This window comes from Rhodotorula toruloides (assembly GCF_000320785.1).
Source record: "Rhodotorula toruloides NP11 unplaced genomic scaffold Scaffold8, whole genome shotgun sequence".
In the NCBI taxonomy this organism is placed as follows: domain Eukaryota; kingdom Fungi; phylum Basidiomycota; class Microbotryomycetes; order Sporidiobolales; family Sporidiobolaceae; genus Rhodotorula; species Rhodotorula toruloides.
The window spans coordinates 186,231-199,415 of NW_015622968.1; the positions used below are offsets into that span (position 1 = coordinate 186,231).

The window sequence follows — 13,185 nt, forward strand, 5'->3', positions numbered from 1 at the left end:
CTGCCATCCTGTTCTCTTGCTGTTTTGACAGGCGTGGCACGTCGTAGCGAGCGTCCGGCGACGGGGACAAGTGAAAGTTGCAACCCTTTATTTGCTGCGGAATTCGAGAATTCTTTCGCCCGCTTCGTTGCTCGGGCTGTCGAGTGTTCGTCGAGGCGAGTACGAACAAGCCGAAAGCAGCAAGCTGGCAAGAGACGAGAGTTGTCGGATCGATTCGTGTCGCGCTGTCCCGACGAAGCGAAGTTCGGGACGACTTGGACGAGCCGCTCCTCTCTGTCCTCTTGCTTCCTTTCTCCCAGACACACTTGCTACCACACACTACAATGTCGATGAACACACTCGCACGGCGGACGCTCCTCAGCGCCGTCCACCACCCGTCCCCACTCTCATCAACCAACCTCTTCGTCTACACCCGCTCCTTTGCGACATCCTCCCTCCTCCGCTCGCCTACCCAGACGCCAGTCGTACTCGCAGAACAGCCTCCAACACGATCCTTCCAGCCCCATCACCGCGGTGCGTCTCCCGTGCCACTTTCTCACCGTCGGCTTTCCCACGAAACTGACTGGCCGCTCGTCACCCCCATTTCTCCCATGTCCCTGTCCTCTTCCCTTCGACGTTGCTTCGACGCTGGACGCACTCTACAGATGCCGGCATCGTTCCTACCCCCGAACCTTCGACGCCTGCGCCCAAGGACGAATGGAAGCACAGCCGTCCACACGAGGATTGGGTCCTCTCGCATCCCGTTTACCAGCGTGCCGACCTCGAGAAGGTCCAGGTCGTCCATTTTGAGCCCAAGACGCTCGGCGACCGGCTCGCGTACATGATGGTGCGCTTCGCAAGGCGCGGATTCGACCTGGTCAGCGGGTACAAGGTGCGTATGCGTCCCTGCGTCCGGAGCGCGTTCAATTCGAGGAATGAGCAGTGCTCACACCTCTCCGTTACAGCACGCTGATCCCGCCGCCGCCCGTGAAGCCGCCAAGAAGGCCGGCAAGGAGAACCTGGTAAGCGCGAGTTCCTCATGGCGGCTCCTTCAAATATACAGTCGCTGACCCAGTACGGTACAGTCTGTCGAGGAGCTGCAGAAGGAGGGTTTCTTGATGTCGGAGAAGCAGTGGATGAGCCGTATTCTCTTCGTGCGTTCTGGTTCTTTCGCTCCCCCTCTCTCTTCGCTAGTACTGACATGTGTCATCTCCTACAGCTCGAGTCCATCGCCGGCGTACCAGGCTTCACCGCCGGCATCCTTCGCCATCTTCGCTCCCTCCGCCTGATGCGACGCGACGGCGGCTGGATTAACTCGTTGCTCGAGGAGGCCGAGAACGAGCGCATGCACCTTTTGACATTCCTCAAAGCGAGTCCAACTCAGACCTGCTGTAGAGACTTCGCTGACCTCTCCGCCGCCCCCAGATTCGCCAGCCATCGATGTTTTTCCGCGGCCTCGTGCTCGGCGCCCAGGGCGTCTTCTTCAACATGTTCTTCTTCAGCTATCTGATCTGTGCGCTCAACCTCGCGCTGATCTGGCGCACGGAGGAGATCCAGCAGCTGACCTCGTTTCGCCGACAGCTCCCAAGGCTTGCCACCGCTTCGTCGGGTACCTGTACGTCCTTCCGCTCTTCTCGCGCTCAACATGCGCATACTCGAGACTGACACTCGGCTGTAACCTTTGTACAGCGAAGAGGAAGGCGAGTCTCACCGCGACTTGGTTTCTCCAGCTCTCAAGCTGACCATCGCCTCCCCTTCGCAGCCGTGAAGACCTACACGCATATCATCGAGGCGATCCAGCGCGGCGAGATCCCCGAGTGGGCCGAGGGAGGCAAGAGGAAGGTGCCGCAGGTGGCGAAGGACTTTTGGCGCCTGAGCGATGATGCGACGAGTGCGTCGTTCCCTCTTCTGGTTCGAACTTTCGCGAGACTGACTCTCGTCTCCCAAAGTGCTCGACCTCGTCCGCGCCGTCCGCGCCGACGAAGCAGGACACCGGTACGCCCTTTCCTCCTCATCTTCTGCCTCAGTCAACCTTCCTAACCCTCTCCTCCCTACCAGCTTCGTCAACCACACCCTCGCGAACCTGCGCAAAGACGACATCAACCCAGTCTCGATGGTCCACCAGTCACCGACGATGCAGGGCCAACTTCCTGGCTTCACGCGCGACGAGAGTCTTGCGTGGGCTAGGAAGGTGCAGGAGGAGCTGACGGGGAAGAAGGTCGAGGAGGGGGAGAAGAAGGAGGACTAGAGGAGAGGTAGAGACGCGCGGTCGTGAAGAGGAGGGTTTGGGTCTGTCGCATCTTCGCATCTCGATTGTTCTGTTTCGGCTTTTGTTCTTCGCTCGTTCTTGTTCGTTCGCATATTCTCTGTCCTGCCGCATCCATAGATTCCCTTCTTGTAGCATCTTCTGTTCTTCATGTCAATCTCCGCTCCTATCGAAACATCCTCTGGCGCTCGTTGCCTTGTTCCGCTTGTCCTGCTGCCGCAAAGCCCAAGCAGAAATCGTGCAGGTGTGCGAACGGGCAGCAGAATATCGTGCAGCATCGCTGATGAGCGCGAGTGAGCACTCAACCGTACAAGTTTGTAATTGCAAAATGCAGGCTGTCTCTCAAGCAAAGCCCGGTTAGCTCAGTCGGTAGAGCACCAGACTCTTAATCTGGTGGTCGTGGGTTCGAGCCCCACATTGGGCGACTTCCTTTTTTGCTGCTTCTCGCTTTCGCTGCTGGCCGCCCGCACTACGTAGACGAGGACGGCGAGCTCTAGTTTTTCGCACGAGCTGGACGGAGCGCGCACATGGAACGGAGCGATGATTTGCGAAAAGGTATCGTTCTTTACAGGCTCGACCGAAAGTGTACGGGGTGCAGAGAGCCCTCTAGAGCACGCCAGCCTCCTTGAGCTTGGCGACGACCTCGTCAACCGACTCGACCTTGGCGCCGCCCTGTCGTGGAGGAGGAGCCTTGACGTCGACGGTCTCGAGACGAGGGGTGAAGTCGGCCTTGACGTCTTCGGGCTTGAGCTTCTTCATGGGCTTCTTCTTGGCCTGTACAACTGGGAGTGTCAGGTCTGGCCAGGAACCTGCAGCAAGCGCGGCGCACGAGGCGCGGCAGTCGCAAGTCTCTCAACCGAACGCACCTTCATGATGTTGGGCAAGCTGGCGTAGCGAGGCTGGTTCAGGCGCAAGTCGGTCGTGACGATCGCCGGGAGCTGCATCTTGAGCGTCTCGAGACCTCCATCAATCTCGCGCGAGACGGTGACCTGCTTCCCAGCCGCGTCGAGGTCGACCTTGCTCGCAAAGTTGGCCTGCGGCCATCCAAGCATGCCCGCGAGCATTCCACCGACCTGGCTCGAGTCATCGTCGATAGCCTGCTTGCCCATGATGACGAGGTCGGGCGACTCGGTGCCGACGAGCTCCTTGAGCGCCTTGGCGACCGCGAGAGGCTCGACGACCTGGTCCTCGGCCGTCTCGACGTGAATCGCGTCGTCGGCGCCCATCGCGAGCGCGGTACGCAAGACCTCGGACGCCTTGGCAGGACCGATGCTCACGACCGTGATCTTCTCGATGGCGTCCTTTGCCTTCTCGCGCAACCGGACGGCCTCCTCGACGGCTGCGCACCAACTTCCGTTAGCATTGAACTCCGCCACGCTCAGCGTAACGGAACATACCAATCTCGTCAAACGGGTTCTGCACGAACGCAAAGTCGGCAACCCGGGATCAGCTTGCGTCTCCACCTCCAAGAAGCAGCGCACGCACCATCGAGTGCTTGACACCCTTCGTCTCAACGCCCTTCGGCCCTACGCGGATTTTGACCGCATCTGTTGAAGCGAGGGATGGACGGGGTTAGCGGGAGAGGTCGGGAGGAGCAAGGGGACGCAACGGCGGGCTGCCGCGCGCGAGAGCCGAAGAAGAAGGTGGACGCACAGTCGACGGTGCGCTTGACGGGCACGAGGAGCTTGAGCCAGGAAGGAGGAGTGGGGCGCATAGTGAGGGAGGTGAGGGGGGAGAAGTCGAGCGGCGGGCTGCAGGGAAGTCGGGCTGTCAGCCCTCTGCGCAGTTCTTATCCTGAAACACCACCTTGCAGTCCCTCGAAAACCACACAGCGGCGCTTCGATGAGACGGAGCGGGATGCGGATGAGAGGACGAGAACGCCGTGCAGCCGCCGCCAGGGCCCGCGCGGCGGCGAGAACAACAGACCGCACCTTTTTGAGAGTCAAGCGAAGGCTAGCGAGTGCACTCGAGCTGTGAGCGTCGTGCGATGAAGAGGTAAGAGCGCGAGGAGAAGACCGGCTGGCCGGCGACAAGTCGCAGACCTCGCTCATCATTCTGCAGGACGTTGAGTGTACTGAGATTACTTTCGTATCCTCTCGAGACAGAGGCGGACAGAGCCGGCGCGCAAAAGAGAGGAGAGGGCAGGCCAAACCCCGCGGACGAACAACCTTTACACGGCTCTTCTCAGCGAAACATACCACAAGTACCTACTAAACGACACGAACAACTCCCTAAACCACCTCTTCTGGCTCTGGTGCGCATCGAAGGAGCGCCGCGTCTGGAGGTATTGCCGAGGCGTATTGACGAAGAGGGCGGTTGACGGGCTGAGGACGGTCCGGATGGTGTGGAAGGGCAAGAGAACGAGGGAGGTGTACTTGGCGAACAGGGGAGTCGACTCGACCATGTAGACGGGCGGGAAGGCAGGGTCAGAGCGGGCCACGGATCTGCGAGGCGAGATGGAGGTCAGTTGGCCCGCTGTAGCAATGATTGAGCGACGTACTGAAGAGCGGCTGAGGTAGCGCGATGATTGGCATGCCCAGAGACGCCATAGTCGTCGAATGTTAGGACCTAGGTGGAGACGAAGGTCAGCCTTGCGCTACAGGGCAACGGACGGAGCCGCACCGTGTCTACGCTCCATCGCTCTATGTACCCCCTGACCGCCGCTTCTACTGCTTCGGTACTCCACCGCACCGTCGGATCGTCCGGCAGCGTCCTTCGACAAGCCAGCTCAGCTCGCAGGGAGAGATGAGATGCGAAAGCGGACTCACGGGTCATCCAAAGCGACGCAGCGTTCTTCCGGTATGCCCAGCGTCCGACACGACGCTTTGAGCTCCTTTCCTCGCGTCTGGCCCAGGCCTTCGTGGTTTCCTGCGCGTGGGGGAAGGCGAGTGAGCAGTCAAGTTCGGGGTCGCCGCAGCCGGAACACGCGACGTACCAACCGAGAGGCATAGCAAGCTCCCCAGTCGTCCTTCGCCAGTCTCCAGCAAACTCAAGATGCTCGGCGCAAAGAAGAAAGACTCGTCATCGGCTGTTGAAGTAGGGAAAGAGCGAGCGAGAGCACAAAGGTGAGCCTGCATCCCTCAACACCCGAGCGAAACGAGCACGAGCTCCGCCTCACGATGCGATATGACCCAAAGCACCGACTTGGCGTCCCTCAAGCCTGCCGGAACGAAGTGCGGAGCGAGGGAGTCCTTCGAGGCGATGAGGAGGAGGGAGAGGAGGAGAAGGAGCGGAAGCAGGCGGCGGACGAGCAGGCGCGCCCATCGTCGTGGTCTGAGCATCCGTGTATGCTACACATGCCGATCTGGTCAGTTGACGAGGAGCAGGAGGACGAGCAGGAATCCAGGTTCGCCTGACAGAGAGCACACACCCTTGGCGTTGAGACGACCGTAGACGCCAATACCGGCGATGCTGTAGCAGTCTTTCCCTGTGCAGAGCAGCCACGGACCAGCCGGAGCGAGATGTCAGAGGATGACCTCGTCGCTGTCCGAGAGCAACCCTCTCCTGCTCGTCCAACAACGCTCTCCCAGCCTGTGGAGGTTCCGGAAGGCTCCTGCTAGACTCAAAATACTCGCTGCCCATCAGATCCTGCGCCATGCTCGACCTCCTGTCCGAATCGCTCAAGGGACGGTGTCTGTTCGCGATCCCAAAGAAGGGTGCGTCGCAGCCTCGCCTACTCGCTCTGGACGCGCACTGACAAGCGGATCTGGTGCAGGACGGCTGTACGAGAAGTGCCTGCAGCTCCTGTCAGGTGCGTCCGCCCTTCTTTGCCTTCATTGCGAGCCGACAACCAGAGCTGACTCTCTCCGAACGTTCGCTCAGGCGCCGACATCCAGTTCACTCGCTCGCACCGCCTCGATGTCTGCCTCGTCCGCAACCACAACATGGCACTGTGCGTGCCCGTCCATCGCCGCTTTGAACGGAGTCCCGGTTGCTCACCTTCTCCCGCTCGCAGCGTCTTCCTCCCTGCGGCCGACATCCCGCGCTTCGTCGGCGAGGGTAACGTCCACTTCGGCATCACGGGCCAAGACATGGTTGCGGAAGCAGACGTGAACGGACTCGTCTCGGAGACGCTCCAGCTCGAGTTCGGAAAGTGCAAGTTGCAGGTCCAGGTGCCCGAGCGAGGCGACATCAAGACGGTCGAGGATCTCGTCGGCAAGAAGGTCGTCACCAGCTTCGAGGTCCTTGCGGGACGGTACTTTGGCGAGCTGGATGCCAAGAGCGGGAAGGAGGGCGTCAAGACCAAGATCGAGTACATTGGCGGCAGTGTCGAGGCGGCATGCGCGTTGGGCCTTGCGGACGGCATCGGTGCGTGGAACCTTATGAAGTTGTCTTTCTGCGGCAATTGTTGGCTGACCAGGCATCCGCGAACTCCTACTGTGTACAGTCGACCTTGTCGGTGCGCTCCTTCCTCTCAGTAGCCTTCAGTCCTAGTCAGCTGACTCACTGCCATTGCAGAGTCGGGCGAGACGATGCGCGCAGCAGGCCTTCACGCAATCGAGACGATCCTGACTTCGCAAGCCGTCCTCATCCGCTCCAACAAGCCTGCGGACGAACACGACGCCCTGATCGAGCGCATCACCTCTCGCATCGCCGGTGTCGTCGCAGCAGGCAAATACGTCTTGTGCAACTACAACATCCCGAGGAAGGTCGTGCAGGAGGCGACGAGGGTCACGCCTGGTCGGAGGGCGGCGACGGTTTCTCCCTTGGATGACCCCGACTGGGTCGCGGTGAGCAGTATGGTGTTGAAGGCGCAGGTGGCGGACGTCATGGACAAGCTGCAGGTGCGCGCGCGACCTTTTCTCCCTTCTCCTGTCTCCGGCCGCGATGCTCACTGCGCCCTCTCGCATTCGCAGGCCATCGGCGCATCCGATATCCTCGTCATCGGTCTCAACAACTGCCGCGTCTAGTCTCCCCTACGTGGTGCCCTGCTTAATCATTCCCCTACATAGACTTCCGAAAAGACACGCGAGCAAACCCATCCTGCATTATACGACTCGCCGGAACTCCTCGCGCACACTCTGAGAGGACTGGAGAGAGACTGGATGGACTGCGTTACAGGTGAGGGAGGGGTACTGAGGGCGATGCGTAGAAGGTACAGCGGGACACGAGGGAAGGCGAGAGACAGTATGTGCGGGTATCGGGTTAAGCGTCCGAGCGGTGTCGAGCCAGCGACGAGAACTTCAGACTGCGGCGCGAACACCGTCAGCTCCGGAAAGGAAGAAGCGCAGGGGAAGCGGACCCACTCTGGAAGACGCTCTCGCTGTATTCCTTCCGGTTCTTCGCTGCCTCCGAACGGAGGATCTCGCCGATCTGCGCGCACGGATGTCAGCGTCGTATCAGAGGAGGGAGAATGCGAAGCGGACACACTTCGGGGTCAGGCTGCAAACCGAGTTTCTCGGCGCGCTCGAATCGCTCAAGTCGGCTGTCGACGGTTTCCTCGTCAGTCTCGCTCGCACATGGAAGGGAAGAGGACGCACCTGATCCTGCTGCACGGTCCGAACTCCTCGTCCGCATCGAACACACGCAAGATAATCTCGATGTCGTCCATCTCGTCGCGGTGGACTGTCACCCATAACTCCTGTCAGCTTCGCTCTTCCTCGTCGACCGAAACGGTGTGAGAACGCACTAGCAGGGCCCATCTTCCTCACCGCCTCCCTATACAACCTCGGATACAACCCCTCCAACCCACTCCTCTTCCTCTCAAGCTTGACCTTCTTCGTCGCGGGCTCTTTCGCTCCCTTCCCACCCGCTGCAGCGCTCTTCTTCGAACTGCTGAAACCGAGTTTGGTTGACGAGGCGGATTTGGAGGTTGTGGAGCGGGATTTGGGTGGCATGGTGGGCGAGTGACGGCTAGGTTGCGGGTACCGAGTGGTAGGATGCGACGGAGAGCTGTGCTGAGTTAGGAGGCGAGAGTCAGCATCCCTTCCTTCCCGCCCCAGCCGTCCCAGTACCTTCGGGCGATGAGGTCAAGAGATGGCGGGGCGGGTCCTCAAGCACCACACAGCGCGTGGGCAGCTCGCGCACCCGCCTGCAAGTGTGCAACGCACCTTTTGATGTTCAGTCCGAGAGATAGCGAACTTTGGAGCTGTGAGAGCGGTGTGAAGCAGCGAGAGCGAGGATGGTCGACCCTGGTCAGGCTGGATCGAGGGCAAGTTGACATCTCGCAGGGCACGTAAGAGCCGAGCTAGTAGTGCTTGAACCGCCCTCCCTGAATGGCATGCAAGTCGCGAAGGAGCCAGGCGACGACTGCGCATTTTTGACATCTCTCGCTCAACAAGCCTCGATCGCAAATGAGCGGGAGAGGAATGACAATGCGGGCGCAGGGAAGGAGTGTCTGTTGCAGTCTGTATTGTGTGTGAGGTGAGGTAAGAGTGGATGCACGAGCGAGACGAGGAGTACGACAACGGGACAAGAGGGGGCGGAACGAGAGTACAGAGCGAAAGGCGAAGGAGGAGCGAGAGGCTGCGCAGGAAGGGTATACGCCGGGCTGAGGCTGACGCGGTGACGGCTAGTTGACGATGATCGAGCTGATGAGTTCGCCGAGAGGCGCGAGTTCCTTCTTGTCGACGAGCTTGAACTGCGCGCGAGAAGCTGTAATGTGAGCATCGCCGAGCGATGCACGGTGTGGAGGGACCGCACCTCGTCGAGGAACAGAATGAAGTGGTGGAAGGAGGTGTTGAGGTGGGCTGCGGACGACAAGACGGCGCTGGAGTCAGCGCTCCCGCTCGCCAGTCGAGGCAAGCCATGGTGACAGGTCTCGTCCTCCGCAACGCACCTTCGATACTCAGCGCACACATCTGCGCAAAGTGGTGGTTGTACAAGTGCGCATAGACACGGAACAGTCGTCGGACGATCGACTTGACGGTCGCCTGGAAGGTCTTGGGGAAGGGAACGCCTGTCATGGGCGAGGACGAGCGTCAGCGCGTGGTCCGTGCGAGGAGAGGAGAGGCAGACGGACCTGGCTTGCTGGGGAAGATGGCTTCGTCGTCGAGCATCCCCTGGACCCAGTTCATCAGATGCTCGACATAGTCTGTGCCAGCCCGCCGTGACTCCATGTAGATCAGCGCCATCGTCTCGGGACATAGCAGCGACCAAAAAGCGCAAGCGAACGCACCAGGCGCAGACATCTTCGTCGGCCGCTTGTACTTGACGCCGTCCTGCCAATGGTACTCGAAGCGCGGGCCGGCGCACATGACGGGGCATTCTTGCTGCGTGCAGAACTCGGTGACGCAGCCGTACTGTTGCGGGAGGGGCGTTAGTTGATAGACTGGGGAGAGGGGCAGGAGAGGGACGAACGAGCATGTTCAGTTGGTTGAAGAAGTCGACGGCTGTGCGAGGTCACCACGACACATCAAGCTAGTTATCAGCAAGGATTCTACACTCGCGTAAATTGGCGCGACAGCGCACTGTTGACAGCAAGCCATTCGTTGAGGTCCTCGCCTTCGGGGAGAACGACCGCCATCCGCAGATTCCCCGAGCCGAGCCTGTTCCGCGCTCGTCAGCTTCGTCCACCCGGCCACATGTCCCGAGTCAAACGCACGTAGCCTCCGCATACCTGCAACAGCAAGACAACCCGGTCAGTCGCCCTGCATTCCTGACCCGCTCAAGACACCGGACGCACTTCTTCAGCTGATACGCGCGCGTACTGTTATCCGCCTGCGTCCTCCGGGGTTTAAACGTGCGTCCTCCTCGTGCCCTGCGATGGCGGCGATGAGGGGAGGGTGTGAGCGCGTCGAGAGGAGAGGCGGAGAGAGGGGACGAACAATCCGCCGACGGTGCCGAAGAAACTCATGGCCGGTCAGTAGCGAATGTGGCAGCGGTCTGAACTTAGCAGAACAGCCCAGCGAGCGAGTAAGCGAGAGTGAGCGTGGCTTGAAGGACGGAGAGAGCGGTCGCTCAACTTGGCGGCGACCACCACGCCGTCACCGCTCCGAGGGATGTCTGACACCACGCTGAGACTGCGTCGAGCTTTCAATGCGCCAGGAGACGACGACTCAGCCGACTCGAGCCGTCCTCTCGAGATCCTCGACCACTCTGGTTCGTTCACCCCACTCGAGACTGATGAGGCGTTTGTAGCGCTCACACGGCTTGCGGGAACGTGTGCAGAACAGACGCAGGCGGTTGACGAGTTGGTGGAGCAGGCTAGGCGGTCAGCGAGGCGATTTAGGACTGCTGCAGCTGGGCTGACCGCCATCGTCCTGTCGTGCGCTCCTCTCCTCCTCTCGCGGTCAAATTGAGGCTGACAATCTCTCCCTCTTCACGCAGATTGCTCGCGGTTGTTCGACTACCAGCCGAAGCTGTCCCCGCCTTCCTCTCCCGCCTCGCCTTCCTCAGCCTCCTCATCTCCCTCTTCCGCCAAATTTACGTGCTCCGCTCGTCCGCCTCCCTCTCCTTGCCTCCCGACGCACTGCCCGTACTTCCAACAGTCCTCGTCGCCCTCCTCGCATACCGCGCAGACTCTCTTGCAGACGAGAAGCGTCTACTCTGGACACTTGCGCCTGTTGGAGCACAAATTATTGCGCTGCTGCTCGATTGGGAGGCGCGGCGGGTCGTGGTGGGTGCTGAGGGGCTTAGAGGGTTGATGTACGATGCGCCGGAAGCGTAGGGCGCGGTACGGTCGTCTGTAATCCCTGTTGAACCTCTTTCTCGCCTTGACCGCATTCTCGAAACGCTCTCGCCTGCTTCCGGGTCCGCTTTTGCATGATTTCCGCAATACAGAGAGCGCTTCCAAGTGCGCTCCGCAAGCCTCACAGCTCAACGGAAGCGGTCCTCTCCCTCGACTTCCAGCCTGGTTGACAATCTTGCAAGCTTGCCACTTCTCCACACCACCCGCTCGCCGCTGATGCAGTTTGAAGACGCCGACGAAGCGACAGAGCTCGCAGCAGGCCACCTGCCACCCGCCACAGTCGACTTCACGACCCCGCGCGAGCGGGAGGGCGCGTTCGTGGACGAGTCGATGCCGGAGGACGAGGAGGACGAGGAGGACTTTGACGAGGAGGAGGAGGACTGGATCGAGAGGGATGACTTACAGGGTGGACTGTATGCTGTCATGGACCAGGACTGGGCGGATGCGGCCGGTGGTGCGTTCATCTGTCGCTCATTCACCTCGAGGAGGGGAGGGCGACTGATTCGGCTTGCACGGCGCAGACTTTACGAAGCGGTACAACAGGATGAAGCAGCAGGTGCTCGTCTCGCACGGCGCAGCAGCGCAGGACAAGGGGGGCTCGTCTACCTCGTCTGCATCCGCTCGAGCAGGAGGAGTTCTCCCCGCCGTCAACCGTCCCCGCCGTGCTCCTCAGGCTGCTGCGTCGACTTCGACGACGGCAAAGGCAGGTGAGAAGGAGGCGGTCCACCTGAACAAGGTGACGGACCAGCTCGCACACTACTCCCGCTTCGCCTCTCGCATCCAACTCGACCCGCTTTACATGACCTCCGGCACTGCGACTCGCAAGGGAGGATCCGAGAAGATTCTCGTCAAGGACAAGAGCGACCGCGCGACCAACGAGCAGGTTCTCGACCCTCGAACGCGCCTCATCCTCTTCAAGATGCTCGGACGCGGGCTGATAGAGCGCATTGACGGCTGCGTCTCGACTGGCAAAGAAGCGAACGTCTACCACGCCGTCTCGCCTGAAGGCAAGCACATCGCGCTCAAGATCTACAAGACCTCCATCCTCGTCTTCAAGGACCGCGACCGCTACGTGAGCGGCGAGTTCCGGTTCAAGTCGGGTTATGCGAGGAGCAACCCGCGCAAGATGGTGCGATTGTGGGCGGAGAAGGAGCTGCGGAATCTGCGGCGCATGAAGGGCGCGGGCTTGCGGGTGCCAGAGGCGATCGAGGTCCGGGAGAACGTCCTCGTGATGGACTTTATCGGCGAAGACGAGTGGCAGTGTGTCCAGTTCCCTCTTCCTCGCGTCCTCTCGTCCTGACGCCCTGCTCGCAGAGCATCGCCGCGACTGAAAGACGCCCAAATCCCGCCCGAGCAGCAGCGCTCGCTCTACGTCGAGATCCTCGTTCTCCTGCGCGCCATTTTCCACCGCTGCCGCCTCGTCCACGCCGACTTTTCCGAATACAACATCCTCTACCACCAGGGCCACTTGTGGGTCATCGACGTCTCGCAGTCGATCGAGCATGAGCACCCCTCTGCGTTCGATTTCCTTCGCGCCGATATCCAGAACGCCGAGGACTTCTTCGCCAAGCGCGGTGTCGATACACTCGGCTTGACGCGGACGTTCACCTTTGTCACGCGGGACTCGTGGGTTAGTGGGCGGGAAGAGACGGACGAGGACGCAGCGGAGGCGATCGAGCGGTTACTTGCGCAAGCCGAGGCGGAGGCGAACGAGCCTGCACAGGCAGACAGCGCGGGAGCGTCTGCGCAGCAGCAAGAAGCGGCGAAGCCTTCAGCGTCGGACGAGGCGGTCTTCGCCAAGTCTTACATCCCTCGAACGCTCGACGATGTGTACGATGCGGAGCGGGACGTTCAGCGCGTCTTGCGTGGCGAAGGCAAGGACCTCATCTACGCCGACATTACCGGTGTTGCGTCGATCCACGGTAAGGGGAACAAGGAGGAGGACGCAGCGGGCGGACTGGACGGTGTCGAGGAGGAAGGGCAGGATGAAGATTCGGACGACGACTCTGGCGACGAGGACGATAGCGACGAGGAGGACGAGGACGGCGAGAAGCAGCAGCGGCCGAAGGGCAAGAAGTTCGAGGACAAGGACGAGAAGAAGGTGCGCTCATCTCGTTTCGTCTCCTCTGAGCTCGACTCACACTTTCGCTACTCCCGCAGAAACGACGGCAGGAGGTCAAGGAGCAGAACCGCGAGAAGCGCGCGACGAAGATGAAGAAGAAAGACAAGGCAAGGAAAGTAAAGAAGACGTCGGGGAAGCGGTAGAACGGTGGCTCGGGCTGAAGCTGGGTGGCTCTACTCCTGTTGTGTA

General features: G+C 60.7%; 8 protein-coding genes across 8 annotated transcripts; 4 read left to right on the plus strand and 4 right to left on the minus strand.

Moving 5' to 3' along the window:
* Positions 1–323: 323 nt before the first annotated feature.
* Positions 324–2,227, plus strand: RHTO_07747 (alternative oxidase; the record flags this gene model as incomplete). The annotated part of the gene is made up of 11 exons (XM_016421403.1): positions 324–513; positions 645–871; positions 945–1,001; positions 1,065–1,133; positions 1,199–1,348; positions 1,405–1,492; positions 1,561–1,594; positions 1,669–1,679; positions 1,742–1,870; positions 1,929–1,974; positions 2,038–2,227. 11 exons carry the CDS (start codon positions 324–326, stop codon positions 2,225–2,227), a joined length of 1,191 nt encoding a protein of 396 aa, XP_016273996.1.
* A 624-nt stretch (positions 2,228–2,851) lies between these two features.
* Positions 2,852–3,959, minus strand: RHTO_07748 (electron transfer flavoprotein beta subunit; the record flags this gene model as incomplete). Its single annotated transcript, XM_016421404.1, has 5 exons — positions 2,852–3,019; positions 3,112–3,584; positions 3,643–3,661; positions 3,731–3,792; positions 3,899–3,959. 5 exons carry the CDS (start codon positions 3,957–3,959, stop codon positions 2,852–2,854), a joined length of 783 nt encoding a protein of 260 aa, XP_016273997.1.
* Positions 3,960–4,415: 456 nt separating this feature from the next.
* RHTO_07749 (N-acetylglucosaminylphosphatidylinositol deacetylase) lies at positions 4,416–5,526 on the minus strand (the record flags this gene model as incomplete). The annotated part of the gene is made up of 6 exons (XM_016421405.1): positions 4,416–4,689; positions 4,746–4,813; positions 4,868–4,958; positions 5,014–5,113; positions 5,181–5,273; positions 5,364–5,526. 6 exons carry the CDS (start codon positions 5,524–5,526, stop codon positions 4,416–4,418), a joined length of 789 nt encoding a protein of 262 aa, XP_016273998.1.
* Positions 5,527–5,840: 314 nt separating this feature from the next.
* Positions 5,841–7,155, plus strand: RHTO_07750 (ATP phosphoribosyltransferase; the record flags this gene model as incomplete). Its single annotated transcript, XM_016421406.1, has 7 exons — positions 5,841–5,901; positions 5,961–5,996; positions 6,068–6,137; positions 6,201–6,553; positions 6,633–6,644; positions 6,704–7,029; positions 7,102–7,155. The coding sequence occupies 7 exons, from the start codon at positions 5,841–5,843 to the stop codon at positions 7,153–7,155; spliced, it is 912 nt and encodes a 303-aa protein (XP_016273999.1).
* A 235-nt stretch (positions 7,156–7,390) lies between these two features.
* Positions 7,391–8,408, minus strand: RHTO_07751 (putative DNA polymerase delta, subunit 4; the record flags this gene model as incomplete). The annotated part of the gene is made up of 6 exons (XM_016421407.1): positions 7,391–7,433; positions 7,488–7,558; positions 7,616–7,670; positions 7,726–7,810; positions 7,875–8,137; positions 8,296–8,408. 6 exons carry the CDS (start codon positions 8,406–8,408, stop codon positions 7,391–7,393), a joined length of 630 nt encoding a protein of 209 aa, XP_016274000.1.
* Positions 8,409–8,756: 348 nt separating this feature from the next.
* Positions 8,757–10,040, minus strand: RHTO_07752 (maintenance of ploidy protein MOB1; the record flags this gene model as incomplete). Its single annotated transcript, XM_016421408.1, has 10 exons — positions 8,757–8,825; positions 8,888–8,934; positions 9,024–9,143; positions 9,207–9,278; positions 9,363–9,486; positions 9,545–9,576; positions 9,656–9,732; positions 9,789–9,803; positions 9,870–9,944; positions 10,012–10,040. The coding sequence occupies 10 exons, from the start codon at positions 10,038–10,040 to the stop codon at positions 8,757–8,759; spliced, it is 660 nt and encodes a 219-aa protein (XP_016274001.1).
* Positions 10,041–10,185: 145 nt separating this feature from the next.
* On the plus strand, positions 10,186–10,853 carry RHTO_07753 (uncharacterized protein; the record flags this gene model as incomplete). Its single annotated transcript, XM_016421409.1, has 3 exons — positions 10,186–10,285; positions 10,355–10,451; positions 10,514–10,853. 3 exons carry the CDS (start codon positions 10,186–10,188, stop codon positions 10,851–10,853), a joined length of 537 nt encoding a protein of 178 aa, XP_016274002.1.
* Positions 10,854–11,090: 237 nt separating this feature from the next.
* Positions 11,091–13,139, plus strand: RHTO_07754 (RIO kinase 1; the record flags this gene model as incomplete). The annotated part of the gene is made up of 4 exons (XM_016421410.1): positions 11,091–11,328; positions 11,396–12,134; positions 12,189–12,975; positions 13,035–13,139. 4 exons carry the CDS (start codon positions 11,091–11,093, stop codon positions 13,137–13,139), a joined length of 1,869 nt encoding a protein of 622 aa, XP_016274003.1.
* Between the last annotated feature and the right edge of the window lie 46 nt (positions 13,140–13,185).